The following is a 25,813-nucleotide window of genomic DNA, read 5'->3' on the forward strand; positions in this document are numbered from 1 at the left end:
TTAACCAGCATTTGCCTCCTCAATTCCTTTTGGCTGGCACGTATGCCTTCATGCTTGTATGAGTGTCAGGAAACAAGGGCAAGGCGCCACGTGACCCTAGCGCAACCAAGCTCTATATAGTTGACCAAGAGTTCTGCCCTGGGCGGTCTGTCTTGAGCCTAGCGGTATTTTCCAGATGGGTGCCTCGTCACTAGGGAGCGGAGTGAACGACTTCGAGGTGTCCTTATAATGAAGGAGCAATGGGAGCAGATGCACTGGCTTGGGTTCTACGTTGCAAGGAGGGCCATGCGTTCGGCGTAGCGGCCAGTCCTAGAATTCCATTGTTTTGTACAAATGGGCATTGATGTAACGTGGACAGCGCATTAGAGAACCAACGAGTTCGACGACGTGATGTAGCTATATCGCGAGCTTCATTATAAGCACCCCGCCTATTAGTGCTGTTGCTGTTGGATGGACTGCCTAGATTCTCTAATCCGGCGTCTATAAGATCTCAGAGGTAGTAAGCAAACCAGGTTACCTAGGAAAATATGTGAGCTATGTATATGCTTCCGTACTATAGTATCCAATCAGGTCTCAATGCGCGACTATGGTCATCACTGGTTCTAAATAATCACAGTACGCATTACGCCAAGCTCCATCCCCCTCGGCCTTGCGCTCCCTTCCCTCCTTTTCCTTTTCCATATCTACTATACTGCCACTTGTCTCGCCACGCTATATACGTTTCTCATCTTTATCGCTTGTCTTCCCCTCTCTCGATATTTTTATACTATATATGCTCTCACCTAGCAGCTTACCTACCAAGCCCTACGTCCTTATAGCATAGCCGTCTTAAGACCTTCTAGATTCGCCTCTTTGTCGGCTATAGCTCTTGCTAATAACCGCTTGTCTTTGAGACTCGTCAACGTAGGAGTTCTCATAGTCTCGCTATACTCTCGCCCTATATATAGCAGCACCTTATATCGCAGGGTTTCATATAATGTATAGCCAATGCTATGTCTGCCTGGCGGCTTCTAGGCGTGATTGCGAGACTATGTCCCCGCTCTGACTATTAGTAGCAATGCCGCAAGAATTAACCGCGTCGAGACACGGAGGCGCGGAGAAGGCTACCCCTCCTCCCCTCTATTTGTCGTATTTAGAATATTGCCGTCTATAGAATACCTACGTTGTTGGCCGCAATCGGGCTGGATTTGAGCGCGGCTGTGGCAAAAAACGCAGGCCGCTGGTTGCGAGAAAGGCAGCTTGGTGTCTTGGATTAGATCGGATCACATGCTACGACTCTAGCGGCTATAGATAGATTTAGGTGGGCGGGGGCTAGCGTCGACGACCCTAAGTGCTCGGCTTAGCTAGGTGATCTAATTGGCAAGGGTCCTTAGGGCAGGTCGTAGCAGAACTAGGCCGAGGCGGACTCGACATAACGTGATCCCTCTGGTGCTATAGGCGGCTCGCGGGGGCTGAACCAACACGACGATGAGGCCTTGGTTAGGGACGATCTACCCAAGAGAGCCCTTTAAGGGAAAGGCGCGGCGTGGGCCTAACTATAGAGGTAACGAGGCGAACTCAATATAACATGACCTCTGAGGTTCTATAGGCAGCTCGCGGGATTGAGCTAACACGGCGATAAGGGGTTGGTTAGAGGAGATCCAACCGAGAAGATCCCTTAAAGGGAGGCTGCAACGCTAGCCTAACTATAGAGGTGACGAGGCGGACTTGATATGATATAGCCTCTTAGCTATATAGACGGCTCGCGAGTCACGCTATATAATGAAGGGGCTGACAACGGGCCTAGGAACCTATATTATAATAGGTGATTTGTTGTTATCGCTTCCACTAGAGTGAGATGGTAAAGGGACAAGACCATCGCATATATTAAGCAGCTTGTGACGAATCTCTTGCCCCAATCCTCTGAGAGGGACAATATGAAGGTATCTTGACAACGGGGTGAGGTTCGGTGAAGCCAAAAGGTTCACAACAATGCTTGCCGCAATGTCTGCACAATAGGTAAGGACTATTGCTTGAATTGCTCACTGAGAAAGCTAGCTATTTGAATGAGTGACAGAATGGTGGAACTATATATAGCTTCCTCCCCTAGGTATCCCCGTACCTAGATCTTTGGAACATTTGGAACAATTGTTGTTCTTATTGTTCCATCTGGAACACGTTCCTTGGCGTTGTTCCTTGGGAACAATTGCTCTTGGCATTGTTCCCAATCTTCCCAATCCTTATTGGTCCTTCCTGGCCCATAATGATTGGACGCAGGCGCTACCCGCTAGCCATATAGGTCGGCCCCTACTGGCCTCTGTAGGTTAATTCATATCACGAATTAACCAACGGCAGGCTGCAGGGTAGACGGCCGTATATAGGGACGCGGGGGCGTTCCGAGCCAGTCATTTGGGATAATCAGGCGGACCAGTCAGAACTAGGCGCAGGTGCTAAGGTGCCAATGCCATTGAGCACTCTGCAGGATGTAAGTGATCAGAATGATCAGGGGCATATTACGATGAGCACCTGGGTGCTCATCCAGATCGAAGCACTGAGCACCCAAGAGGATAGCTAGTATATAGTCACTCGTTCTGGAGGACTCTGGGAGTTCTCCAGTGAGCAATTCAAGCAATAGTCCTTACCTATTGTGCAGACATTGCGGCAAGTATTGTTGTGAACCTTTTGGCTTCACCGAACCTCACCCCGTTGTCAAGATACCTTTATATTGTCCCTCTCAGAGGATTGGGGCAAGAGATTCGTCACATGCGTTCTATACGATTTAGACCCCCTACCGACCTACTCGACTCGGAAACGGGCATTCTAGCAAGCTATAGTCTACCTTGCTACTGCTCTATCGCTACGCTAATGCAAGTAAACCTTAGGATCAGCGCGTATACTCATTGCCAGTTCTGCTCCTAGCTCGCATTATAGTCGAGGCTTTCCCTCTATTATAAGCAGCAGGGTAAGCTAGCCCCTAGGTCAGGCTATATAGGCAACGGGCGCGTCCAATTCGGTATTGATCAGCTCGGTCAGGTTGACGAACGTTGGGGCAAGTACGCCAGGTCATTGAATCCACATTGTGACGTTGTCGCATCTTCTATAGTAGCCCCACCATTGGCTTTTAGTATACTATAGAATGGCTCGCTCCTAGGCCGATATGGCCGGTAGATCGCCCGCTAGTGCAGCTAGTCGAGTGGGGCTAGTCGAGGGCATGAACACGAAAGCGGCTGCTAGACGAGTAGGAGGGTCGCAAACGCGTTTGGTTGGCTAGAAGCACGATCTATAACGCGTTGTATAAGCTCTATCACCAAAGGCGATAGTAGGTTCACACCCGAGTATAGCTAGAAAACGGCGTTGATAAACGGAGCTATGAAACTAAGCACGAACACGTTCCCTACCGTTTTAATCATCAAAAACGGTTCCGGCACGTGATCTAGGTTCTGCTGAGTCAGCAAGCCGACCTAGATTGAAAGTGAATTAACGTTACTCGGTTTAGATTCGCGTTTTTGGTTTCCCCACAATAGCGACATCTTCTTGTCCTTGTTGTTGTTCAAAGGGGGCGGTTTCTTGTCCTTAGAGCGACCAGTTCTGGACCCTTTTGAGCAGACAGGGAAGATTTATATGCAAAATCATCCTGCACCGTGGCTTTGAACTTACAAGCCACCAAATGCGGATTCAAGGCACGGGCATTGGAGGCCGTGAAAGCATAACAGACAGACGTCTCCAGGTATTTTCTCTCCTTCCCTCTCTAACGTAGCACGAACCTATGGCCAGTGGACGGCGTTATCAACAGCGGCAGTGCCTAGAGCGCCCATCTTGACGGTTGAGCATGGCGAGTCGTAGACGGAGGGGTGGATGAGCCGGGCTTCGGGAACGTTGTCCAAACCGAGCTGGATAAGGGTGTTTCCGTTTGGATCATATAGCGGCCCTGCAGAAACTGTCAGGACACGGCACGGCGACTAGAGAAGATGGCATGAAAAGTACTACGCTTACGTCCACCGTAGAAAAAGACGAGCACCGGCTTGTTCGCCTTCCCGGCATTGGCGGGTTGTGGCCTGGTCCAGATATTCAGGGTCAGGCAGTCCTCACTCTGTGGCGTACCCGCGGCAGAGGCAAAGTAGTTGACTATCCTCTGTGCCTCGGGCGTGAAACCCGGGTAATTGACTGGCTTCGATGCGGTCAAGGGGCAGTCGTATCCGAAGGCGGCGGCCTCGTACGCATCTGTTGCAACAAACGTCTGCGTCGGAGCAAACCTCAAGTCGCCCACCGGCGGCTTCGCGTACGGAATACCCAGGTACTCTAGGACACAACCGGTGCTGTTGCTATGTGTCCTGTGATGGGCCCATTGGAGGTCTCAACCGTCAGGTATTGGGCCGCGTCCAACTCGCAGCTTGACGGTGCGCGAGTCGCGGATGTCAAGTTTGCATACAGGGAGAGGCCTCTAAGCAGTGCAGTCGACAGCATGGCAGAAACGACGAGAATGACGAGAATAACGGTGAGATGGAAGACCCAGCAGAGGGGGTTGGCAAGGTAGTACCGCGCCGTGTTCGAAGCTGCATTAGCAGCATATGCACGCCCGGGTCGGCCGGCTGATATATTATGGGTCCTCATTAAGGTATCGCCAATAACGCTCCGCTGTCCGCGTTCATGATGATATCAACATTGGAAATACCCTAGTATATCCAAGGTAGTCAGGTTGTAGTTTGGTTACTGCAAAGCTACTTTCAGGGGTACCTCTTTGCAATACGATTTTGGTTTCGCTATAGTAGAGTGGGCATCGCCCCCTGCCCTGAAAATGCACCAATATTCCCGTGGATCCTGTTTGGATTAAGAAGTGGATGGCGAGGCACCGTGCCGATATGGAATCCTCCCCCCGGATGAGTGGCTATAGCTGCTGTGTAGCCGCCGTGGATGGAACGTTCCGCCCTCTTCCGTGACTTCGAGTCCTCTTTTGATCACCGCTAGATCAGACTTCCGAGCAAGAAGGATCTCGCCTCCCCTGCCAATGCCAAAAATCATCCTACTCACCACCACGGAGCCGATCCAATCGTTAGGCAAGAAGAAGTGCCGAGTGAAAGAACCGTCGACGACAGCGCTGGACCCATCGCCGGGAGAAACGGGTGGCTGGAGCTCGACGGAGGCAATCCAATGGTCTGCCGTGTAGAGCACTAGGCGAGCGCCAAAAACACCAATGATGTGCGCTACTTTGGAGGGAAGCGCGTCGAGTTTGCTTCGTGGCACATGAACCTTTGCGCCATCTTCAACGTCGTTATAGTCCCAAAGCAGAATTGAGTCCCCCTGCGCAGCATTGCTAGCAGTTGTCATAGCCTTATCCTGTGCTTTCGATATCTTTGTGTACGTCGCGAAATATTGGTGGTGAGCCAAGGGAGCAAAGCGGTCAAGGCGTATGTCTTCATCCAGTGATAGAGAAACTTTCTGGACGAGCGTCAGGTTTGCCCAGTCGTAGACCAGGAATTCTCGTCTTGTATCGCTGACGAGAAGCAGCCGGTCTGACTGAGAGCCCGGACGGCTTATCCAGCGGGAACCGGCGCTCTGACCCTGGGAAGTGTGTTGGCAAATCCAAACCCCTTCGCCTCGTTTTGGTACCGGCCATAGCGTATCGTGCTTCTCAGTGCTCACGAGCAACCTATGATGCGTCGAGGATAGTAGGATCTGCCTCAACATGCCTGTGTGTTGACCTGGTGTCTGGCCTTCAAACAACAGCGCACCTACTTCCCAGTCTTTTTGAGCTCGTCGGCTGTCCGGTCGCGAGACATTCCTCACTGTGAATGCCCCTGAGCGGTCACCGCAAGCTAGGAGTGAGTCTCGGTCGTCAAAATGGAGCAGATGGGCGCCCCATTGCGCGCTTTGGATGAACAGAAGCTGCTTTTGTGGTTCCGGTCCGGACACGTCGTAGGCGAAGACGGAGCCGTCCTCCATTCCACAGAACACCGCGCTGGACTTATAGGAACAAGCGATGCTGCATATCTCGGGGACCGCGGCGGCCGTTATTTGATGGTCGACCTCCTGGGGTCCAGTGGATACGGAGACGGTGTCACTACTAGTCTCATCATCTTGCATATCCGTGCGTAAAAGGACGGTTGGCTCCCAAACACGACATTGCCTGCCACGGATTTCGATGAACCGAAGACTGTCCGCGGTAAAGCAGAGGGCAGTAGGAAGAATCTGCGTGTCAAACCGGACGCGGTACAGCGGACGGAGTGTTTCAAATTCGAAGAGCGTAAAGTTCCCCATGGAGTCGGCTCCGGCGAGGGTCCGGCCGTCGCGGGAAGCGGCCAGCACCATCGTGTTGGCGTCCTCGGTGAAGGCAATGGCCTGCCCTCTATCGATATCATATACAACAAGATCGCCATCCGTGTACGTGGCTGCGAAAAGATTGGTGTCGAGGGCGTGGCCAAACGCGGCAGCACGGACGGTCGTAGACCCCTCGGCCACCTTGTGACTGCCGAAGACATGTATCGACCCCGTGTTCTTTTCGTAGGTGTCATAGATCCCGTTATCGATGCAGTCCCAAAAGACGACGTTCTCGCCTCTGTATATCACAGCGAGAAGGTGGGTAGCTAAGCCGAGCTCGGCTAGCATAGGGGTCCTACCTTGCATCGTCTCGGGAAGATCTGCGGTCCATGTCACGGCTTCTTGGTGAGCAGAGACATTAGAGTCGACGTCCCACTCGATCAGCCGGTTTTGCTTTGTCACCACCCGCAGGACGGTATCCTCATCCACGAATCCTAGGTTGAGACATAAGGAGGTGATCTTGAAGGATAACAGCTCCGATCCGTCAATCAGAGACCAGACCCGGACTGCTCTCGCGCCGGCAGAGGCGAGAAGTCGACCGCTTTCTGCAAAAGCCAATCGCCAAACTGGCTCGCGGTGAAAGAGTGTATGTATCTCCTGGAATATGGTGTCGTCGTAGACAAGAACTTGCCCGGCCATGTTCATTATTCCGACTGCAAAATACCCCGGCCCTGCAGCCACTGCATTTGGTTTCATTCCTTCAGCGTAGGTAATTGTCGTGAGGCAGTCATCCCAACCGCGGGAAGACAGACCTTGCACACTGAGGCCTCGAACCGGGTTTGTGAACTGCCGGCATATGGCCGAGTCCGGAGGGCAGAAGGGAGGGATGAGATGATGGATTGCTCTGGGGGAATGCCTAAGCCATCCAGAGAAATTGGTCACCAGATGGATCAAGTCGTCTCCCCATTTCTCCAAGAGTGCGAACTTCCCCTGCCTCCGCGCAAGACCCACGGGCGGTGAGTGCTGCGCCCTGCGATGCAGGAGTGTGTTCAGGGTCTTGCCCGCCTGATAAACGGTGCGCAGGTCTCCATTAGTGGCGATGAACTCAATCCAACGGAGGAGATTGTTGCTCGCTAGGAAGTTGGAAAGCATGACGAGTAGTTCTTCGTCATTTGAGCGAACATGGTTCAGGTGCTGGAAGAGGAAGTTGGATGCGTAGTCCGTAAAGGGATCCGGATTTTCTGGCGGCGGCTGGGGTGACGGCGCGCGGCCATGGCCAACCTGGCCTGTCTCGTTTTCAGACCCGAGTCTCCTCGACCTGATGGGTGTCCTCTGGGAGTCCTGTAGTAAGAACCTGAGACACACAATGGCTAACCTGCGATGGCCTTCTGCTTTGGTGAGGATGAAGTCTGACTCGGCGCCCTTGCGTGTGAAGTATTCTCGAGCTGTCGAATGCACGAGTTGGACCTTTTCGTACTGATCCACATACACGAGGCTTCCGCAGCACCTCGATATGGCTCGCTGGACATCGTCGATCTTGTCGTTAATGTCCATCTCAATAGGCGTTTGTATTTCGGCTACGCTGAGCGGCCGAAACGCGTAAGTCGTCCATGCAATGATTGCCTTTGCGGTCGCTCTGCCGAAACGTGCGGTCTCCATCTTGGCCAGGATTTCGCTGTACACAGCGTCCATGTTGGATGGTGTACTCTCGATGACTTTTGTGATCTCTCTCTCACTGGTCACCTGACGGAGCTCAGAGCATATTATGGACGCCCACAGAAAACAGCCCCGAGACCTGTCGAGAATCGCCGAAGCTATCTGCTCTGGGGTGCGCCATTTGTCCGAACCAGGGCATGGCAGGGACGGGAGGTTTGCTTTGAGCAGGAGCGAGATGTCTTGCAAACTATCCTGCTCCAAGATTGTATAGCTCCGTATATCGATTTTGGGGTTGGCTCCCTTCTGGTGTGCATCCATCGTGTCTCTCGACGTGACAAGAACCGATAGAGGCCAGTGTTCCTGAATGCGGGTGAGGAACGTAAGCATGTCAGCGGCGTTCCTGCATTCGTCCATCGCGTCGATGACCCAAAACTGGGGTCTGTTCAGCTTGACTTTGAGAATCCCCGAGAGAAACACCTTCCGCCACACGGAATGCGGGTCGACTTTGTCGATCGGACTATCTCTCCAGTCTGACATGACGGCCTTCAACCTGTCATGGATACCGGGGTGTAACTTCGCCATTTGCCATGCCATCGATCGCAAGCAGCCATTTGCCGTTGACTTGACATTATCCCGCGCCTGGAAAAAGAAGAAGCAGCAGTCTAGGCCTTGGATGCGCAAGTCGCCGATGATGTGGCTGGACAGGACACTTTTCCCGGCTCCAGGGCGTCCACGAAGCCAGAGGAAAGACGAATCCATGGAGCCTTTCCAGGACTGGTAGTAACTCTTGCTGGTGAGCCATTCACACGACCCGGGAAGTTTGATAGACTCTTGTATCATCATGTCGTCTTCCGGGCCGTCGGAGACGCCCAGAAAACGGTCGAGAGCGTCTTGGTCCTCCTGCGCCGCGGTTCGGATTTGGAGTCGAGAAGTATCCCTTTGAAACGAAATGACAGTTGCCAGAGCATTTCTGACCGACACGTACGAGGGGTCGTCCGGTGTTGAGTACATAGCCACGTTGCGGTGGTCTGCATCAAGAAATGTCCTCCTCTCATTGGCGAGATTCATCACAGAGCTGGACTTTTCGACGATGAGCATCTTGTTGACCCCGACGTTCATGGGACGCGTCTCGTAGAAGGAAAACAGCTGGATGTTGCTGCAAACTCGCGGGAAGTCCTCGCTAATACTCTGGATTAGCGGCGACTGTGGAAAGAGATCCTCAACAAATGGGCGGTGCCCAATCATAGCCGTCAGGCGCGAAAGAGTTTGTGCGATGGCAGCGCCCTGGTGGGGGGTTGCTAAGAAGAAGATCGAGCAGACACGGTCGACAACCGGTTTGAATTCAGGCTCACGGGATCCGAGAATGTAAGCCTTTTTGACAACGAGTCCTCCCATACTGTGGGCGACAAAGATTAGGGGCGGCTAGAGTACCGATTTGGGTGCGAGTCAACGGAGCTGCTCAGCACAGATGGTTGCTGACAGCCTGACAGCCTTTGGATGGGGCAGCATACCTGTTTTGACTTCAAATTCATAGAGGGTGAATCCTTGACAGAAGCGAGAAGGGATCGAGCAATGTCGGAAATGTTGATGATTGACTCTCTTGTAACCCCGGATGGGTAACCAAAGGTATGAATGCGCACGTCCCTGAAGGCGTCGTCTTCAGGAAGCCACGCCCGTGGCCAGAAGCACTCGGCGCTGTTGCCCCTCCTCCAAGTGCTGTGTGAGCCGCCATTCAGACCGTGGACAAAGATCAGGTCAGCCACAGGTGGATTCTCTGAGGCCGGGATGTAGAGTGTCGTGAGGCCCAAGGGACCCTTGGGTTCCCGCTCCGCGCCATCGCCACCCCCTTTCTTGCTTAGGCTGAACGAGGAGCGCGAGATGAAGGACCTCGTAGAGAAAGTCGTATTGGTGTGCGTGATACCACCGGTAGGGGGTTCCATAGCGCGAGTATCTGCGCCCACAGCATCGCCTGGGACCCGAAGACAGTGAACGCTAATACTGTGGAACAGTCAGGTTGCGGCGGTTACGGAGGAGGGCTCGGGTCGAGTCGGGAGTCTATGTTCAGCAAGTACGCCGTATAGGAGCCGCATCCATAGAAAACTCGTTGGTGAGGCCCGTGAGGGGCTATGTGACACTGCGGCTGGCTCGGAGGCCAATTTGGCCGAATGTGCGCATACGGCAGGGCCGAGGGACTCGTCGGAAGGGCACAGTGCAGATTTGGGTGGCATTTGAGGTGCTTGAAACCAGTGCGTCAAAGTGCAGAACGCATCACAGAGACAGCACAGGGGTTGGAGTGTGGCACTGGCCAATGAAAACGGGCTGGTAGCCGCGGTCATGCATGCACACAGCTTCAACAAGGCAACAGACGAGGGGCTCTGAGACAGTGAGGACTGAGTTGCGTCGTACAGTACAGTACAAGGCGCGCTTCTGCATACTGATCTGCACTGCCCGGCCAAGTAGCCGACCGCACTCAGAGGGTTGAGACGGGAATTGAAAAAGGCTGGGGTTGCCCGTCCATCTCATTTGATTTGGAACAGCACTCCCCAATTCCCATCGTATGTGTTGTATTGAATAGGTACGGTATCCCATGCCGTTCACACTCCTGATCCATATCAAGCCTCAACTTCCAACCGGATAAAACGCTCCAATCGAGCAAAGATGACGGACAGGGCCTTTTGGATCCGGAACAACCCCATTCCTGTGGAAGTGATCAGCTATGTGGACCAGGGGGTTCGTGACAGTAAGCATCACCCCGTGTCTTCCGTTAATCAGTATGACGGCGCCCTGTTCAGATTTCGGTTCGCTTAACAAATCATGCATCGGAAGAGCTACCACCGGGAACCCAAATCGAGGGAATCAGTCCTCACGGAGTCTCATACTGGTCACGGACGGCCATGATAGAGGCCACAGACGAAGAAGGGAATCCCACCCCATTCTTCATCAAGGTGATTGCTCCAGGGCCAGTCCTCATTATTGCAAGCCGCTCACCCGCCGAACAGGTCAACAAGTTTGAACTTGGCAAGGACATGGTCTCGTCCGAATACTTTGCCATGACGTTGCTTCATAGTGTGGCGCCGGAGATGTCTGCTGAGCCCCTGGCCTGGGGCGCTTACACCGAGACAGCAGACACCTACTTCCTCCTGGCACGATTCCATGAGTTTTCGGACGACATCCCAGACCAGCAAAGCTTCCCAAAGCTGGTCGCTGAGTTCCACCAGCGCGGCGCGTCGAAGACAGGGGAGTTCGGGTTCCCCATCACCATGTATGGCGGTCGGAACCCCCAGACGTTCCCTTTGTGTAAGAGCTGGGAGCAGTGCTTTTCGAAAGGCCTAGAGAAAATCTTCGACATGGAAGAACAGACACACGGGCCAGACGAAGAGATGCGGCGCCTTCGAGAGGGTCTCATGACCAAGGTCATCCCCCGACTGCTACGGCCCCTGGAGACGGAGGGCAGAACCTTGACTCCGACGCTGGTCCATGGGAACTTGTGGGATGGCAATGCTTCAGTTGACGTGACCACTGGGCATCCGATGTTTTATGACTCCACCCCTCTCTATGCCCACAATGAGTGTACGCAGCACCCACCAGACGATGATGATGGATCATGGGATGTGAGATTGCTGACAGCGCACAACAGATGAACTAGGCCCATGGTGGCCGCGGCGCCACAGGATGAGTCGTGGGTATATTCAGGAATACAGGAAATACCTCAAGCCGTCTCAGCCAATTCAGGACTTCGACGATAGGGTAGCGCTCTACGCACTGTAGTACATCCAGGCTCGTCTTGTCGGGGCATGGCTAATGGCATGATATAGTCGTTTCGACCTTCACGCATCCTCGCTGTACCCCGGGAACCTTCGGCACAGGCATTTGTAGGTGATATTCTAGACTAAGGCCCTCTCCAGAAAGAGGACACCATCTAACCTCACGGGAACCTCAGAGTGTTGGAGACGATGAGGGAGTTGCTTGGCAAGTACCCCCTCGGATATGATGGGTATCTGTTGGAGAACGGCCTTGCCTTGAGCACAGCAAGCCTTGCAATAACCAGCACTTTAGCAGCTGGGGCGAACCAAAACATCGTAGCTGAGGGGGGCCAAGCGGTGAGCAGTGGAGAGACGGGGGAGCCGGAAGATGGCGAGAAGGACGGCGGAGTGTGAAGCCAGGTCGAGAAGCGGATATATCAGATGTGCAAGGGCGAAAGCACACTTTTGACAGTAGTACCTAGGGTAGAACCGCGGTCTTAGTAGAGCGATGGGTGTAATAGTGTTGTTCCAGCCTTTAGGCGCTGGTGCGCTGGAGGTGACCTGCAGTGGCACAGCCCGAGCTCGAATCATAACTGCCTGGGATTGTGCCTCACACTTTGGTGTCGGGTAATGTATTGTACCACAGGAATGAGCTGCCGCTCACGCCCCGGTCTTATTGCAGACGTCCAACAAACCTCGACCCGCTTCCGCGCGTGGCGGAACGGATTGGCTCCGACAAGGGTAGTCAACTCCTTCCTATAATAAGAGTTCAACAACCCCTCCCAGATGCAACTCATCCTGGAAGTTCCTGCAACGTCCGCCGTTCACCGCCTGAGAACTCAACAACATGCAGGGCGATGAAAACAACGAGAAGAGCAAAGACAACGCTCCAACTCAACTACCACATCGAGTCACAATTTCGAATCCATATACAACATGGACCACGCGAGACCGGGCCTTCCTCGTCTGCCTCCTCGGCTACCTCGCGCTCGCATCCTCGCTGACGGCCAACATCTACTTCCCCCTCCTGGACCTGCTCGCGGAGCGGTACGAGGTGTCCACACAAGCGATCAACCTGACCATCACGCTGTTCATGGTCTTCCAGGGGATCGCGCCCTCTTTCTGGTCGCCGCTGTCGGACTCCTGGGGCCGGCGGCCCGTCTATCTCGCCACCTTCACCATCTACACGGCCGGCTCGCTGGGCTTGTCGATCGTCGACAGGAACTACCCGGCCCTGCTGCTCCTGCGGGCCATGCAGAGCGTCGGCGGCTCGGCGGTCCTCTCGCTGGCCTACGCCGTCGTCGCCGACGTGACGGTGCATTCGGAGCGGGGCCGCTTTCTGGCCCCTATGCTGACGGCGACCAACATCGGCCCTTGCATCGGGCCTATTATTGGTGGCGGAGCCGTGCTTGCGTCGGGGGATCCACGGTGGTGTTTCCGCGCGCTTCTGATCTTCGGCGCGTCCGCTGTGTTCCTCATTGGATGGGTCCAGCCCGAGACGGCGCGGACTGTGGTGGGTAATGGTGCTGTCCCGGCCAAGGGGCTCTGGAGGACGTGGTGGAGTTTGTTATTTGCATGGCGGGCAAAGAGAAAAAATGTGAAGGAGACAAAGGAAGAGGAGAAGAAGGCCGCTCAGCCTGATCTTGAACAGCAAAGTGGTCAGAACAATGCCGGACAACAAGAAACGGAAGCCGCAGTCAGCGTGGAAACGGACGCAAACACGGGCAAGATAGGCCGAGGGAAGTTCATCTTCCCCAACCCCTTACCGTCTGTCCGCATTGTTTTCTACCCCGACACATTCCTCACCCTGTGGCTGGCCGGCTGCCCCTACGCATTGTGGTTCTGCGTGCAGACCTCCATCACGCCGGTCTTCAGCCGGTTCTACGGCTTCAACCCCCTGGAAGTCGGCTGCTGCTTTCTGGCGGGCGGCGCCGGCATCATAGCAGGCGGTTTCGTGGCTGGCCGACTCATGGACCGCAACTACAAGCACGTTGCCAGAAAGGCCGGCTTCACCATTGACCGGGTCCGCGGCGACGACATCGCGCGCTTCCCCATCGAGCAGGCTCGCTCCCGGTGGTCGATCACCATCACTGGCGTGTCGATGTGCTTCGTGATCGGCTACGGTTGGCTGGTCGAGCGGCGGGTCCACCCTGCCGTGCCTCTGCTCTTCCAGGCCTATCTTGGATGCAAGTGCACCGTCCTCCATCAGACGTACAGTGCCTTGATTGTGGACATCTTCCCCAAAGCGACAGGGACAGCTGCGGCGTCAAACAACATCACGCGTTGCACCTTAGCTGCGGCAGCGGTTGCGATGTTGGATCCCTTAGTCAACGCTATGGGATATGGGTGGGTGTTCACGCTTCTGGGTCTGTTTGATGCGGTGAGCTGCATCCTCGCTGTATTGGCGTTGCAGAGGTGGGGTCGTGGTTGGCGGGATGGTCGTGCGGAACGCCTCAAGAATGCCGCTGGTGCATAGGAGGGAACTCTGAGGTGGTTGGCTAAGTGGGAATAGACCAAGACATGAATAGAATAAAAATAGGACCAAGTGACTTCCGGGGACTGGCAGATGCAGCTAGCAAGAGTCAAGACACCGGCATCTGGGCTAAGAGCCGAATAATCAGCTTATAGACTGACTCCGGTACTTATACCAAACAACGCTGTACCTTCCTCGGATTATCCGGATAGACGCCTGATGGAACATAGTATGCCACCAGCACAGTTTCCAGAGGAGTCAGCGATCACCCAGCCATAACCTCTGTGTCGTCCCACATCCTCAGCCCCCTCACCTTCCGAGTATCTCGATCTCATCCGTAACTCCCCTGATTTCGTTCATGCAGTATAAATGAGTCCCGCCTCCGTTCGCTAAAGCCATGCCAAACCCCTCCCAGGGCACCTCAACACCGTCGGCGCCCTCGCCAAACAGATACAGCGGATCGACCGTCCCCACGGTAAAGCAGACGAGGTCGGTCCACGCCGAGGTCAATCGCCAGCAGATAAACGAGCCGCAGCATTTGCAGATAAGATACTCGGCGGTTTCGTTGATGCGGTTGGCTTGGAGAGTGCGAGTGTCGGTGATGAAGTAAAAGGAGGTACTGGCTGGTGTGACCATGTGCACGCTGACGAAGAGTGAGCCGGTCTGCTTGCGGCAGTGCGTGCATTGGCAGGTGTTGGACTGTCGAAAGGGAGCGTTCGTCGGTTAGGAGGCCAGGTTGCAGCTTGCAAGGGGGGTTGGCTAGCAAGATGGACGGCATAGCCCAGAACCTTCAAGAGGAGGCAGGGTCCAGATATCGAGCCATTTACGTACAGAAGCCTGAAAATTGTGATCTTGTGGAAAATCGACACGGTAGCGGAGGCAGTCACAGAAGCAGCCGCCCGTGATGAATTTGGGGGTGGGAAAGCTGTGAGCCATCGTCTCGTTGCGTTGATGGCTCGTTATATTCAAAGAATAGAGATGTGCCGTTTCGGAAGACACAAGGACAGTACAGCTATAAGTGGTTTGAAAAAGGTCGGTGGTGAAACAAACTTAATAGCATAGTAGAAGCTTCACACCAGCGTGGAAGTTCACAAACGCTTTGACCCGACCCAAATGCACCTGTGATAACCGCGCCAACATCGCACCTTCCCAACACCCCACATACAGCGAGTGTGCCTTTGCTTGATGCCTTGGGGAAGGCATGCTCCTGGCAGCTATCTGCCCGCACGACTCCGACACCCCAAGGTACAGGTAATGCACCGTCACGGCTGTCTTGACACCCCAACCACCTTGGCTGGTAGCTGGCAGGTGCATCTTACAGGTCATCATGCTGCGCTTACTCTGCAGCTCGCCCGCGCGTTTTCGTTATGCGATGTGTTGTCCAGACAAGACGTAGGAATCAACGCGAAACCTAAGACCTCCTCAAGCCATACATCACCACGCCCACGGACCAAGCTTCAACCTGGAGGCAAGACGCAGATACAAACTTCACGCCCCAGCCGTCTCATCCACGGCCCCGTGTCTTCCCGCCCGATGGTTCTCCTTCAGCTGAATCCTCTCCTCGGCTGTAAACAGGCCATCACCGCTCTTCTCCCCCAGCTTCCCCTGCTGGACATAATTCACCTTCAGCCATGCCAAGTGGCCCGCACTGCCCAGCTCCGGCCTCCTCTCCAGGTGATGCTGCTCGACCCTCGCCACGACGTCTAGCCCGACCTCATCCATCCGCTCGCACGGGCCCTTCTCCGCATGGAAGAAGTCCCTGAACAAGGCATCCACATCCGCCGGCTTGGCCACGCCGTCGGCGAGGACGGCCAGCGTCTCGCGCTTGCACGCGGCCCAGATGCGGTTGAAGATGAAGCCGCGGCTCTGGATGTCGCGGGGCATGACGACCGGCACGAAGCCGACACGCCGCATCTGCGCCGCCAGGAAGGGGAAGATGGCGGCCGCGGTCTCGCCCGACGACATGAGCTCGACCATGCGGTTGCGCGGCGGGATGAAGTAGTGCGTGTTGAGCAGGCGGTGCGGGTGCAGGAGCGGGCCCTCGGCCGCCATCTCGGCCGTCGTCAGGCTGCTGCTGTTGGACGCGAGGATGCAGTCGGCCGGCAGGGAGCGCTCGAGCAGGGCGAGGACCGACGCCTTGAGCGGGAGGGACTCCGGGAGGCATTCGATGGCCAGCCAGGGGGCGTTGGTGTGCTCGCTGGCGGCGATGTCGCCGGCCGAGTTGCGCTCCGGGCTGCCCGAGGTGGTGGTCGCCGTGCGGAGGTCGCCCGTGGTGCGGACCTGGCCCGGGTGGGTGTCGCGCTCGGCGCAGAAGGAGCCCAGGTTGTCGGTGATGTATTCTGTTGCCGAGTGTAGGGCGTCCGGCGAGATGTCATAGATGGTTACAGGCCGGTTATTGGAAGCCCAGACGAGGGCCACGCGCCGTCCGATATTGCCCGCGCCGACGACGAGCACCGGTCGCTGGTTGAGGCTCTCGTCCGATGGAGGGCGCCACTTGGGTGGCTGTGATCCATTGGTGGCCGTGTTAAGTAAACCGGCAGAGGTACTGAATGCGGAGTGATAAGGTCTGGGTGAGTGACTGAAGGGGATGACAGGTCTGTGCAGTGAAGCTAGTGGTGACCCTCGAGAGACTACCGCGGAATCTGAAGCGAAGATTGGCCGTAACGCTCTGTACGATGCCAGATTCCTCGCCACAAAGGCCCGCTTGCCGACGGCCAGGGTTGTTGGAGTTAGACCACTCATCATACGAAGCATCGCAAGTGAAATGTCACGCTGGTCAAGATGGCATTGGGGTGGATTGAGCGATGTGTAACTTGTTGACGTCGTACGCAGTTTGATGGAGTAAGCCAAAGGGGCCTTCCAGTCAAAGTGATGCAATCCATCTGATCAAATGGCTGTTTAATTAAATATCTAGGACAACGCAGGATTCTTACTCTTGGCTCCGTCAGTCCGGTGTAAGTGGTGGGGTGACGAACATCTGACGATCTTGTTTTCCCCGCACGATCGGTCGTCTCTTGCATTGTCTGCCCCATATTGGAAGCTGGAATCATATTTCACGTTGCCTCTAGGTTTTTAAAAGGCAGAGGCGGGGTTGAACATGCAGTAATCGATGTTTTGTTGGACCCGATACACCCACGAAGTCTTGTGCTGTTGCGATGTCTTTCTCTGGTAGAGTTAGTATTGTATTCCCGTCGTCAAGAGACCGCCGCTCCTGTTTCTTACCAGTGCAGCTACTGCTGGACACGGCGAATGATAAGATGAGTACGATCACTTGGGTGCCACCGCTAAGGCAGCCGACGCGAGGTTGTTCTACTTGAGTAACTACTCGGGCTTGTACAGGCAGAGGTAGAGCCGTGTAGAGAATTCCGCAATGAAGTAGCTCAGGATAGACGAGATAACGCGACGAAGAGCCAGCCATAGACAAGGCGAGGACGAGGGTGTTGTACAGATCACTGCTGGGCATTCTGCCAAGATCAGATATTGGACTATTCAACCAAGATCACAATGTTGACAGTGCGTCGACGATGGACTCTCATGATGTAGTCGAAGATCGCGCCGATAACGGTACTACGCGAGGGCGTCTTTGGCAGATCATCGTTAGTAAGTCTGGCGAGGATCATCAGTTATCGATAATAGGGAGAGGGAAGAAAGCTCTGGAGGGGCCTAACAGCGTCAAGATGGGAGAGACAACATTTGCGAGAAGGAAGTTCTACTAGGTGTGGCAGCAGAACATCAACCTCCCTAGATACAAGGTGTTGGAAATTTGGGACGTTGAGGAAACGTCCCCAGATTCCCCATGGCGGACCAGGTTCAGATACGGAAGGTTGTGTTCTGAACTGCACCTGTCGTTGTGGGATTAATAAGAAGCCCTGGTGATTCACATGTTGCTGTTGTTTACTCTACCTGGAGTTATGACCTTGAATAGTGACAACTTGAAATGTAGGTTAAGGAACGCGCATCAGCCAGTGGCCCGTTGGAACCTAAAATACCTAGATACAGAGAACCCTAACCCTTATTTCATCTGACGTCACTCGTCTAAGTCCAACATGGTCCAAATTGAAGAAAATTGCAAAACGGCCTTTGCCATACTGAATCGATTGACAATTAACTGAAACATGGCGGGCACTTTTGTCAGCGTTGAAATTGAGGGTTTTCTTGAAGGTAAGACGTGGATGTTCCGAACCCCGGGGCCCGAGTGACCCGGGATTCAATCGCCCGACGCGTCTTCCCAATTCTCCGTTACTATCACCCCAAAAAGGACTCGATCTTCCCCGGCCAAAAGTCGCTAGGGTAACCACTACTGGTACACATATATTCCCGTGTCAATAAGGAGGAGTTGCATACGGTATTGTAATACCCACCTATTTAGGAACCTGCAGCTGCAGGTCGCCGATGGAATGTTCGGAAGATCCATGGCTTACGTCAATGGCCATTTGTGCCGCACTGCCGTCCCCCGCCTGCTTTCGACCCCTCATTTGACTCGTGCGATCGTGCTCCAAGATCGAAAACAATCGATACTAGTACCATCACGACACCGGGTAATCGCTTTCAGCAGCAGGCTTGGCACCATACACAACTACCACACCCATCCTGCAGCAATGGCATCGTCCAAGCCGGAAGAGTACAATCTCATCTATTGGCCGGGCATCCCCGGCCGTGGCGAGCATATCCGTCTGGCCCTGGAAGAGGCTGGCGCTAAATATACCGACACAGCGCACACCGGAGGCATCGACCAGGTGGACGCATACGTGAGCGGCAGTGTGCCCGACGACGGTGTCAACGCACCGCCTTTCGCGCCGCCCATCCTGAAGCACGGGTCCCTCGTGATCAGCCAGACGTCCAACATCCTCCTCTACCTGGGTCCCCGTCTGGGGCTCGTCCCAGATGCTAGCAAGGATCCCGATGGGCTGTACCGTGTCAATGCGCTGGTCTTGACGGCGATGGATGGGCTGAGCGACGAGCCACACGACTGCCACCATCCGATCGCGACGGGGCTGTACTACGAGGACCAGAAGCCCGAAAGCAAGAGGAGAGCCGAGGACTACGTCAAGAACCGGCTGCCCAAGTTTCTGGGGTACTTTGAGCGCGTGCTTAGCTCCAAGGCCGCTGGCGATGGGCCTTGGCTCCATGGAGGGTCCCTCACATATGCCGACCTCGTACTTTTCCAGGTATGTATCCGTTGCGCACTCATTCACCCTACCGAAACCTCTGCAGAAAATCTCTAACGCTGGTTCTCAGTGCGTCGACGGGCTCAGGTTCATGTTCCGCAAGGCCATGGCCAAGGCGGAGCGCGAGGGCAAGTACGCCAAGGTTTTCGGACTATATGAAGCCGTTAAGCAGAGACCGAGAATCAAGGCCTACTTGGAGAGCTCGCGACGGCAACAGTACTCGATGGGAATCTATCGGTACTACGAGGAGCTGGATATTGAGCCATGAGTCGACTGACATCACGAGGGATGAAAGGCGGGCAAACATAGCTTGCTTTGTAGCCGGCTTTTGTAGCTGACCGTTCTGAATTTCAGCAATCAAGCTCTGTGCTAGTGTCAGCTACTGCGGAATTTACATAGTAAATGACGAGTCCTGTCTTAGTCCAAGGCGGTCAAGTGAGTTACGACGAAGTGCCTAGCCGCACCTCGCCGACCTGTGAAAGGATGGTGTTTGAGGGTCATGACGACACCAGACTAGAGCAACATCGTACCCTCAAGCATCATCTAACTCTGCAACCTAATTAACCTCCCTGCGTCCACCAACAAACTCGCTCGGACAGACTTGGCCATCCTTAAAGTAGTACCGGGACGTCGCTTTGCAGCGGGTCTCATTTAGTCCTGTGGCCGTAGCCGGCGGCTTCATAACCAACGCCGGACGGGCCGAGCATGTAACTGTCACCGCCGTATAATTATTGTTGTGTTGAACTACAAAGACCTTTGTGATGTTTGTGTTCAGTATGGCTCTCAAGGCCCTCCCATATATAAGCCAGTTCTCTGACTTAGCTGGGCACATCACCTTCTTTACCTTCTCCAGCTTCTTCTCCACCTGCTGTGACACTCTCTTCTCTGCCTCTTGACCTCTGCACACCACAACACGTTGTGTCCTGTGATCTTCATGAAGTCTTAGGTTACGATATGGCCTGCGATGCCCGGCATTGAGACTGTGTAAACAGATATCCGTGCTCTTCTGGTGGCCCAGGGCTTGAGACGAGCAATCGTAGAAGGACTGGCTGACCCTAGAAGGATAAACACGCCCCTCTAGTTAGGGGTGGTGTCGTATGGTAAATAGGAGACCCCCTAAGCGTTTGCAGGCAACGACGTCGTTTTGCCGTGTGACACCGTTGGAGTGCGGATTTACTCAAAGGTCATTTGCTGAAGTAGATAAGACCACCTTTTCGAACTGCAGCCGTAGGAGATATGAAGCGTACTGAATTATTTTTCTTTGATTCCCATATAGAGGTATCAACCTATCTGAACGTGATCCAAAACACTTGGCGCCTTCCAAAGCTGGTAACAAGCCACCTCCCGTTATCTGGAGGATGGAATGACAAGATCTTGAAATCGTATACCGGCTGGCCCTTGTCTTTGTAGGCACTCAGGTCGTTGCTGGCCTTGACCACGAACGAAGTGCAGCGGCCCGTCTTGGATGCCCAGGTGCTTGCCATCTGAGCGACGTTCTGTTTCGCGATGACACTCCTTGTGACATTCTTGATCGAGTTCTTAGGGTCGCCCAAGAAGTCCCTGGGCGTCTTGCCGCCCTGTTAAATGATGTACTGCAGCATCTTCAGTCCCGTATAGGGACCGCCCGCAAAATACGCTTCTATTCATCTTAAGCTACTTTTAAGGGTGTTAGATAGCTGCTAAGACATGGTGTCGATAGGTAATAGGAAGAATAAAAATAAGAATAAGAATAAAAAAAAGAAAAAGAAAAAAAAGAAATAACTACGAAAATGTTCTGACTAGGCTCAGACCAGCTGGCGCTGGTGTTGTATAGGGCTTCTAATTGGTTGGAATTGCCTGAGCATGGTAGTGGGTGCCTGGAGTACATCACCACATCACCTGCGCCACAGCTGGTCTGAGCATCTGAGACTAGGTAGCGATATATGCTGTGGCGATATGTGCTGTGGCGATGGGTCCCGTCATCCCATCCATATAAAAGCTCCGTCCCTGCCCGTGCCCGGAAGGCTGCTCGATGATTGAAAACAAGAAACGCACACTCAAAAACTGACTACTCGCGAACTTCTTTCCTTCCTCTGTCCGCACGCTTTTCCTTGTACCAGTATACCTAGCTCGTTCGGACCCTCGTTCGCAGAGTTTCTACACGCAATCATGTCGAGTGAGTCGAGTTCATCCAGGAGCCGCAACTCGACCAAACTCGACATCCGCGCGCTCTTCGCGGCAGCGTATGCGAAGCCTCTGGACCCCGCATTCGTCGGCAAGTACACCATGCCGGAGACGACCAACTGTCATTGCATCGACAGCACTGGCTCGGTACTGTCACCACGTGGCAAAGGCGCGCCCCCGGCAACCGAGGCCATTTCTTCTTCCTTAACCGGCTACCAATTGTTCTCGTCTCAATTCCACAGGCTGACACCCACGCAGCGCAGAACCCCATACCCCCCGAGACACCACCGGCGGTCGTGGCAAGGATCTTGGCTGAAATGGAGGATGCGTCTGAACCGGAGGATGCGTCTGAATTCCCTCTATCGCAAACAGCTCCCTCTTCCGCGAAGCCTCCCACGCAGGGTACCGCGACCACGAAGCCTCCCGGATAGAGCGCCGCGCCCTCTATTCAGAAGAAGGGCCCCAGCAAAGCTCCCGCGCTGAAGAAGTAGCAGACGTCAAATTCCAGATGCGGCTAACTATCAGAAGGCTCCTTCCCTGTTCTTGACGCAGGGCCGGGAGTGTGCCGGGGATTATCTTGCCGGTTGGCACTAGGTGCGAATTGTCAGCCCGGCATCATTGGCAGGCTGGGAAGGAGAGAGCGTGCTGGTGCCGAGCACGGAGCTGGGAATTATGGGCCAGAATGCCTTTTGTTTACAGTTTACACTTCATAGTGCGGGACTGCGGATACTGAAGTCTGACGGTTGATCCTTGGTCGTTTTCTCACAAACCTCGTCACGTTTCCAGTTGTGCGGCTGGCTTTCATCGACTTTCTCCCACTCTTATTTCATTGAGTCCCGCATTGAGTTCGTTCATCGCATGATTCCGCATCCCCTGCTTCGCCATTCCAATCTGGGAAGAAGGGGAGGAAACCAAGGCCATGCGACCCACATTCACCGTGTACAGTACCCGCGGCCCGCCCAGTTGCTAGGCTTTCATTGAGATACTAGTAATGAGGGAGTGAGTAATTGCTCTCTACACAAGTAAACTTGGAGAGTATTGAGCCTTGCGTGTTTTGGGGACTCTCCAATTTGACTGTCGTACAATTCGTCGAGCCTGTTTGCGAAGAAGGCGGGGAGGGTCTCGCCTTGGCCAGAAGCGATGACGTTCCCCCTTGCAGCTCCTTTGAACTTTGTGACGTAACACCAAAGGTGTTGCGATCATGACTTCATGTGAAGCGCCTCTTGGTTAAAAGCCGGCCACCTACATGTACATAGAAGGTCTCAGATCGTAATGCGAGTGCTATGGTGCATATTGGACTTCAAAACCCCGCCTCCCCCATAATTCGTGAACTTCCCTTCCCTCAAACCTACCTACCTACTTACGTACCAAAATTCTAAAAACACGGTAAACACCCTACACCACTACCCCATCCACCGCATTACCCGACCACAACAACCATGTCGCGCAAAGTGTGCATCACGGCCGTCGAGGGCCAGACCGGCTTCCTGATTGCCGAGCTGCTCCTCACGGACGACAAGTTCAAGAAGCAGATCGACAGCCTGACGGGCCTCACCATGGACCCGACCTCGGCCAAGGCCAAGGAGCTGCAGCAGCTGGGCGCGCACATTGTGCCGCACAAGCCCGGTCGCGAGCGCGAGGTTGTCGCGACGCTCAAGAAGACGGGCTGCGACACCATCTGCCTGATCCCGCCCGCGCACAAGGACAAGTTCGACATCGCCTCCGAGCTCACTGTCGCGGCCAAGAAGGCCGGCGTCAACAATGTTCTGCTGATCAGCGCCGCCGGATGCGACTATGCCGAGCGCGACAGGCAGCCGCGCCTGCGCGAGTTCATTGATCTTGAGACTTTGGTGATGGGTGCAAAGGGTGACCCCAATGTCCCGCTGGGTAACTCGCCTTGCGTCATTCGGTGAGTAAATTTTTTGATTGAGAGCAGGAGGGTGTGGGAACGGAATGAAAAGGCTGATGATTATTTTATTTGGCAGCGCCGGCTTCTACGCCGAGAACCTTCTCCTCTACACCGAACAGGTTCGGAATGAGGGCATCCTGCCGCTCCCGATTGGCGAGAACCACAAGTTTGCCCCCATCGCGCTTGGAGTACGTCGTGCCGCCTCCGTTTCCATGGGCGTTTCACTGACACAGTCAGGACATCTCCCTCGTGGCCGCCTTTGTCCTCACTGGCAAGGGACCCCATGGCTTCGACGACCGGCACCGCGGCCAGATGATGGTTCTCACCGGACCCATGCTCTGCTCGGGCACGGAGCTCGCCACGGCCGCCAGCAAGGCCCTGGGTCAGAACATGGAGTTTGAGAACATCACCCCGTGAGTCCATGCCCTCTCACTCTCAACATGCTTTTCGTTGGGCACTAATTTAGTACTCCCCGCACCAGGCGCGAGGCCAAGCGGGTTTTGAAGTCCCAGACGGACCTTGACGACTCGGAGAAGGAATTCATCCTGGACTACTACAGCCTCGTGCGCGAGGGCAAGACCAACTACATCTCGACGACGGCTTTCCACGACGTCACGGGCCAGCATCCTACTGAGCCGGACGAGTTCTTCCGCAACTATGCCGGCGAGTTGCGGCCCAAGAAGCGGCTGCGGAGCAGCTAAGCTGTTTTACTCTCTCTTGAGAGAAGTTGGGGGGAAGGACTGATTGCTCGCGGGGCCATTTGTGTCACTACTGTAGTAAACTAGGGTAACATTCGGGAATAGATTAAGCAAAAGTGATGGCCCCTGGGGCAGCAGAATCAAAAGTGTCTTTTGCAGACAAAATCAAGTCTTCGATGCCTATGTGCTAGTTGGAGACAAATAGTTTTGTTGGCTGTAGTCCCTTGAGTCTCGTCTGGAGACTACTACTGCGTTGTGGCTGGTGCTAATCAAATTCAACAGCGTCTTTCATCAACGAGATGCGGGGGTGAAAACGAATCAAGCGCGGTCTTGAAGGTGCACCTGTCGATGGGATCCAACTCCTCCTAACCAGCTAAGTCTCAAGCAGAGCAGCTATGATAACCTCCATCTGTCCTTTATCAAATCTCTCAAGCCAGTTAGTCGGTTATTACCGTTCATCGGCGTGCCCATTCGAGCCATCCTTCCGGCACATTCCCTCGGACGGGTCCGTAAATCGCCAAACAAATGCCGGGCAGGCGTCCTCTGGGACTTTTGATAACCGACCTAGCGAGCACAACCACATCTGTAATATTTGACAGGGAGGTATCATCTGCGGCCCGCCAATCATTCAGAACAGACTACCAACTTCAGCCTTCACTCTTCACCCCTTAACAGTTGACCGGTCAACACTTAACCCGGCCACCTCGTGGATCAGCTTTACAAACTGCTCCGGCTCATGGGCAAACCTCCCCAGAAACAACCCATCCACCTCTCCTTCCAGTTTCTCCCATAGCCCCGGCCCCGCTGCTCCGCCATACACAATTCTCGTCCTCCCCTTCCGTCCCCTGACCACCTCACTCTCCCTCACCCGCCTCACCACGCCCCTCACATGCTCAGCGCTCGCCGGCTCGGGAGCCCCGATGGCCCACACAGGTTCGTAGGCCAGTATGACCTCGGCATTCTCGTCCTCCACCCCCCGAAGGGCAGCAGCCACCTGCCTCAACACCTCCGCCGCCGCCACTTCAACAGCTCCCTTTTTTCCGCTCCCGAGTTCACCGATATGTCGTTGTTCCTCACCTACACAAATCAAAGGCCACAGCCCGTTCCGCACCGCAGCGGCCACCTTGTCCCGGACCACGTCGTCCGTCTCGCCGAACAGCCTCCGGCGCTCGGCGTGCCCCACCTCGACGATGCGGCAGCCGATTTCCTTCAGCACGGCAGGCGAGACCTCGCCCGTGTAGGGTCCGAAATCATGGGTGGAGGGGGAGCAGTCTTGTGCGCCGACCAGGAGTGTGTTGTTAGTAGTAGTAATAGTAGTAGTATTGCTGTGGCTGTGGCTGTGGCTGGTGATAGTAGAGGAGATGGAGGAGATGGCGGAGATGGCTGCGATGGCGGAGGTGAGGGAGACGAAGTCGGGTATGATGAATGCATCGATGCTTGCGAGGATGTCACTGGTGAGGAGGAGGTGGTGGGAGAGGACGGCGGTGATGAAGGTGTTGGTTCGGGCGTGGGTGAAGTACATCTTGGTGGAGACGCCGATTAGGGGGCGGTGCCCTGAGGATGGGCGAGTCGGCATGGTTGGAATTACTGTCTTCTCTGTTCTGTTGGTTTTTTGTTTGTTTGTTTGTTGGTTCGTGGTTGGTTGGTGATTGGTACAGCTGTTGCGTCTCTGTTAGACACTCAGTCGATGATGATGGCTCCCGTGTCTGCTGTGTGACAACGCCGAGGTCTCGGTTGACCTGAGGTTGCACAGGCTGCGGATACGGGGC

At 54.6% G+C, this 25,813-nt stretch overlaps 10 protein-coding genes across 10 annotated transcripts; 4 read left to right on the top strand and 6 right to left on the bottom strand.

Moving 5' to 3' along the window:
* Positions 1 to 3,973: 3,973 nt before the first annotated feature.
* Positions 3,974 to 4,276, bottom strand: B0T15DRAFT_364422 (Carboxylesterase; the record flags this gene model as incomplete). Its single annotated transcript, XM_062864165.1, has 1 exon — positions 3,974 to 4,276. A coding segment is annotated over one exon (303 nt), but the record flags the coding sequence as incomplete, so codon positions are not given.
* A 273-nt stretch (positions 4,277 to 4,549) lies between these two features.
* B0T15DRAFT_528350 (uncharacterized protein) lies at positions 4,550 to 10,053 on the bottom strand. Its single transcript, XM_062869034.1, has 2 exons — positions 9,402 to 10,053; positions 4,550 to 9,312 (listed from the first exon to the last, which is right to left on the bottom strand). The coding sequence occupies exons 1-2, from the start codon at positions 9,828 to 9,830 to the stop codon at positions 4,807 to 4,809; spliced, it is 4,935 nt and encodes a 1,644-aa protein (XP_062722602.1). The 5' UTR covers positions 9,831 to 10,053; the 3' UTR covers positions 4,550 to 4,806.
* Positions 10,054 to 10,302: 249 nt separating this feature from the next.
* B0T15DRAFT_528352 (Fructosamine kinase-domain-containing protein) lies at positions 10,303 to 11,853 on the top strand. Its single transcript, XM_062869035.1, has 5 exons — positions 10,303 to 10,630; positions 10,717 to 10,835; positions 10,890 to 11,460; positions 11,528 to 11,654; positions 11,706 to 11,853. Exons 1-5 carry the CDS (start codon positions 10,549 to 10,551, stop codon positions 11,764 to 11,766), a joined length of 960 nt encoding a protein of 319 aa, XP_062722603.1. The 5' UTR covers positions 10,303 to 10,548; the 3' UTR covers positions 11,767 to 11,853.
* Positions 11,854 to 12,885: 1,032 nt separating this feature from the next.
* On the top strand, positions 12,886 to 14,109 carry B0T15DRAFT_484074 (major facilitator superfamily domain-containing protein; the record flags this gene model as incomplete). Its single annotated transcript, XM_062866204.1, has 1 exon — positions 12,886 to 14,109. One exon carries the CDS (start codon positions 12,886 to 12,888, stop codon positions 14,107 to 14,109), a length of 1,224 nt encoding a protein of 407 aa, XP_062722604.1.
* A 306-nt stretch (positions 14,110 to 14,415) lies between these two features.
* B0T15DRAFT_552908 (uncharacterized protein) lies at positions 14,416 to 15,318 on the bottom strand (the record flags this gene model as incomplete). Its single annotated transcript, XM_062870310.1, has 2 exons — positions 14,938 to 15,318; positions 14,416 to 14,805 (listed from the first exon to the last, which is right to left on the bottom strand). Exons 1-2 carry the CDS (start codon positions 15,040 to 15,042, stop codon positions 14,416 to 14,418), a joined length of 495 nt encoding a protein of 164 aa, XP_062722605.1. The 5' UTR covers positions 15,043 to 15,318.
* On the bottom strand, positions 15,263 to 17,015 carry B0T15DRAFT_154689 (3-hydroxyacyl-CoA dehydrogenase). The gene has a single exon (XM_062862035.1). It carries the CDS (start codon positions 16,858 to 16,860, stop codon positions 15,595 to 15,597), a length of 1,266 nt encoding a protein of 421 aa, XP_062722606.1. The 5' UTR covers positions 16,861 to 17,015; the 3' UTR covers positions 15,263 to 15,594.
* Positions 17,016 to 18,704: 1,689 nt separating this feature from the next.
* B0T15DRAFT_395665 (glutathione S-transferase) lies at positions 18,705 to 19,542 on the top strand (the record flags this gene model as incomplete). Its single annotated transcript, XM_062864792.1, has 2 exons — positions 18,705 to 19,274; positions 19,345 to 19,542. The coding sequence occupies 2 exons, from the start codon at positions 18,705 to 18,707 to the stop codon at positions 19,540 to 19,542; spliced, it is 768 nt and encodes a 255-aa protein (XP_062722607.1).
* Positions 19,543 to 20,549: 1,007 nt separating this feature from the next.
* Positions 20,550 to 21,118, bottom strand: B0T15DRAFT_552916 (uncharacterized protein; the record flags this gene model as incomplete). The annotated part of the gene is made up of 2 exons (XM_062870311.1): positions 20,550 to 20,851; positions 21,065 to 21,118. 2 exons carry the CDS (start codon positions 21,116 to 21,118, stop codon positions 20,561 to 20,563), a joined length of 345 nt encoding a protein of 114 aa, XP_062722608.1. The 3' UTR covers positions 20,550 to 20,560.
* A 1,511-nt stretch (positions 21,119 to 22,629) lies between these two features.
* Positions 22,630 to 24,205, top strand: B0T15DRAFT_413395 (uncharacterized protein). The gene is made up of 4 exons (XM_062865422.1): positions 22,630 to 23,346; positions 23,423 to 23,534; positions 23,584 to 23,759; positions 23,828 to 24,205. The coding sequence occupies exons 1-4, from the start codon at positions 22,877 to 22,879 to the stop codon at positions 24,045 to 24,047; spliced, it is 978 nt and encodes a 325-aa protein (XP_062722609.1). The 5' UTR covers positions 22,630 to 22,876; the 3' UTR covers positions 24,048 to 24,205.
* Positions 24,206 to 24,374: 169 nt separating this feature from the next.
* B0T15DRAFT_528374 (Triosephosphate isomerase-like protein) lies at positions 24,375 to 25,811 on the bottom strand. Its single transcript, XM_062869036.1, has one exon. It carries the CDS (start codon positions 25,618 to 25,620, stop codon positions 24,706 to 24,708), a length of 915 nt encoding a protein of 304 aa, XP_062722610.1. The 5' UTR covers positions 25,621 to 25,811; the 3' UTR covers positions 24,375 to 24,705.
* Between the last annotated feature and the right edge of the window lie 2 nt (positions 25,812 to 25,813).

The sequence above is a fragment of the Chaetomium strumarium genome, assembly GCF_033439665.1.
Source record: "Chaetomium strumarium strain CBS 333.67 chromosome Unknown B0T15scaffold_3, whole genome shotgun sequence".
Classification (NCBI taxonomy): domain Eukaryota; kingdom Fungi; phylum Ascomycota; class Sordariomycetes; order Sordariales; family Chaetomiaceae; genus Chaetomium; species Chaetomium strumarium.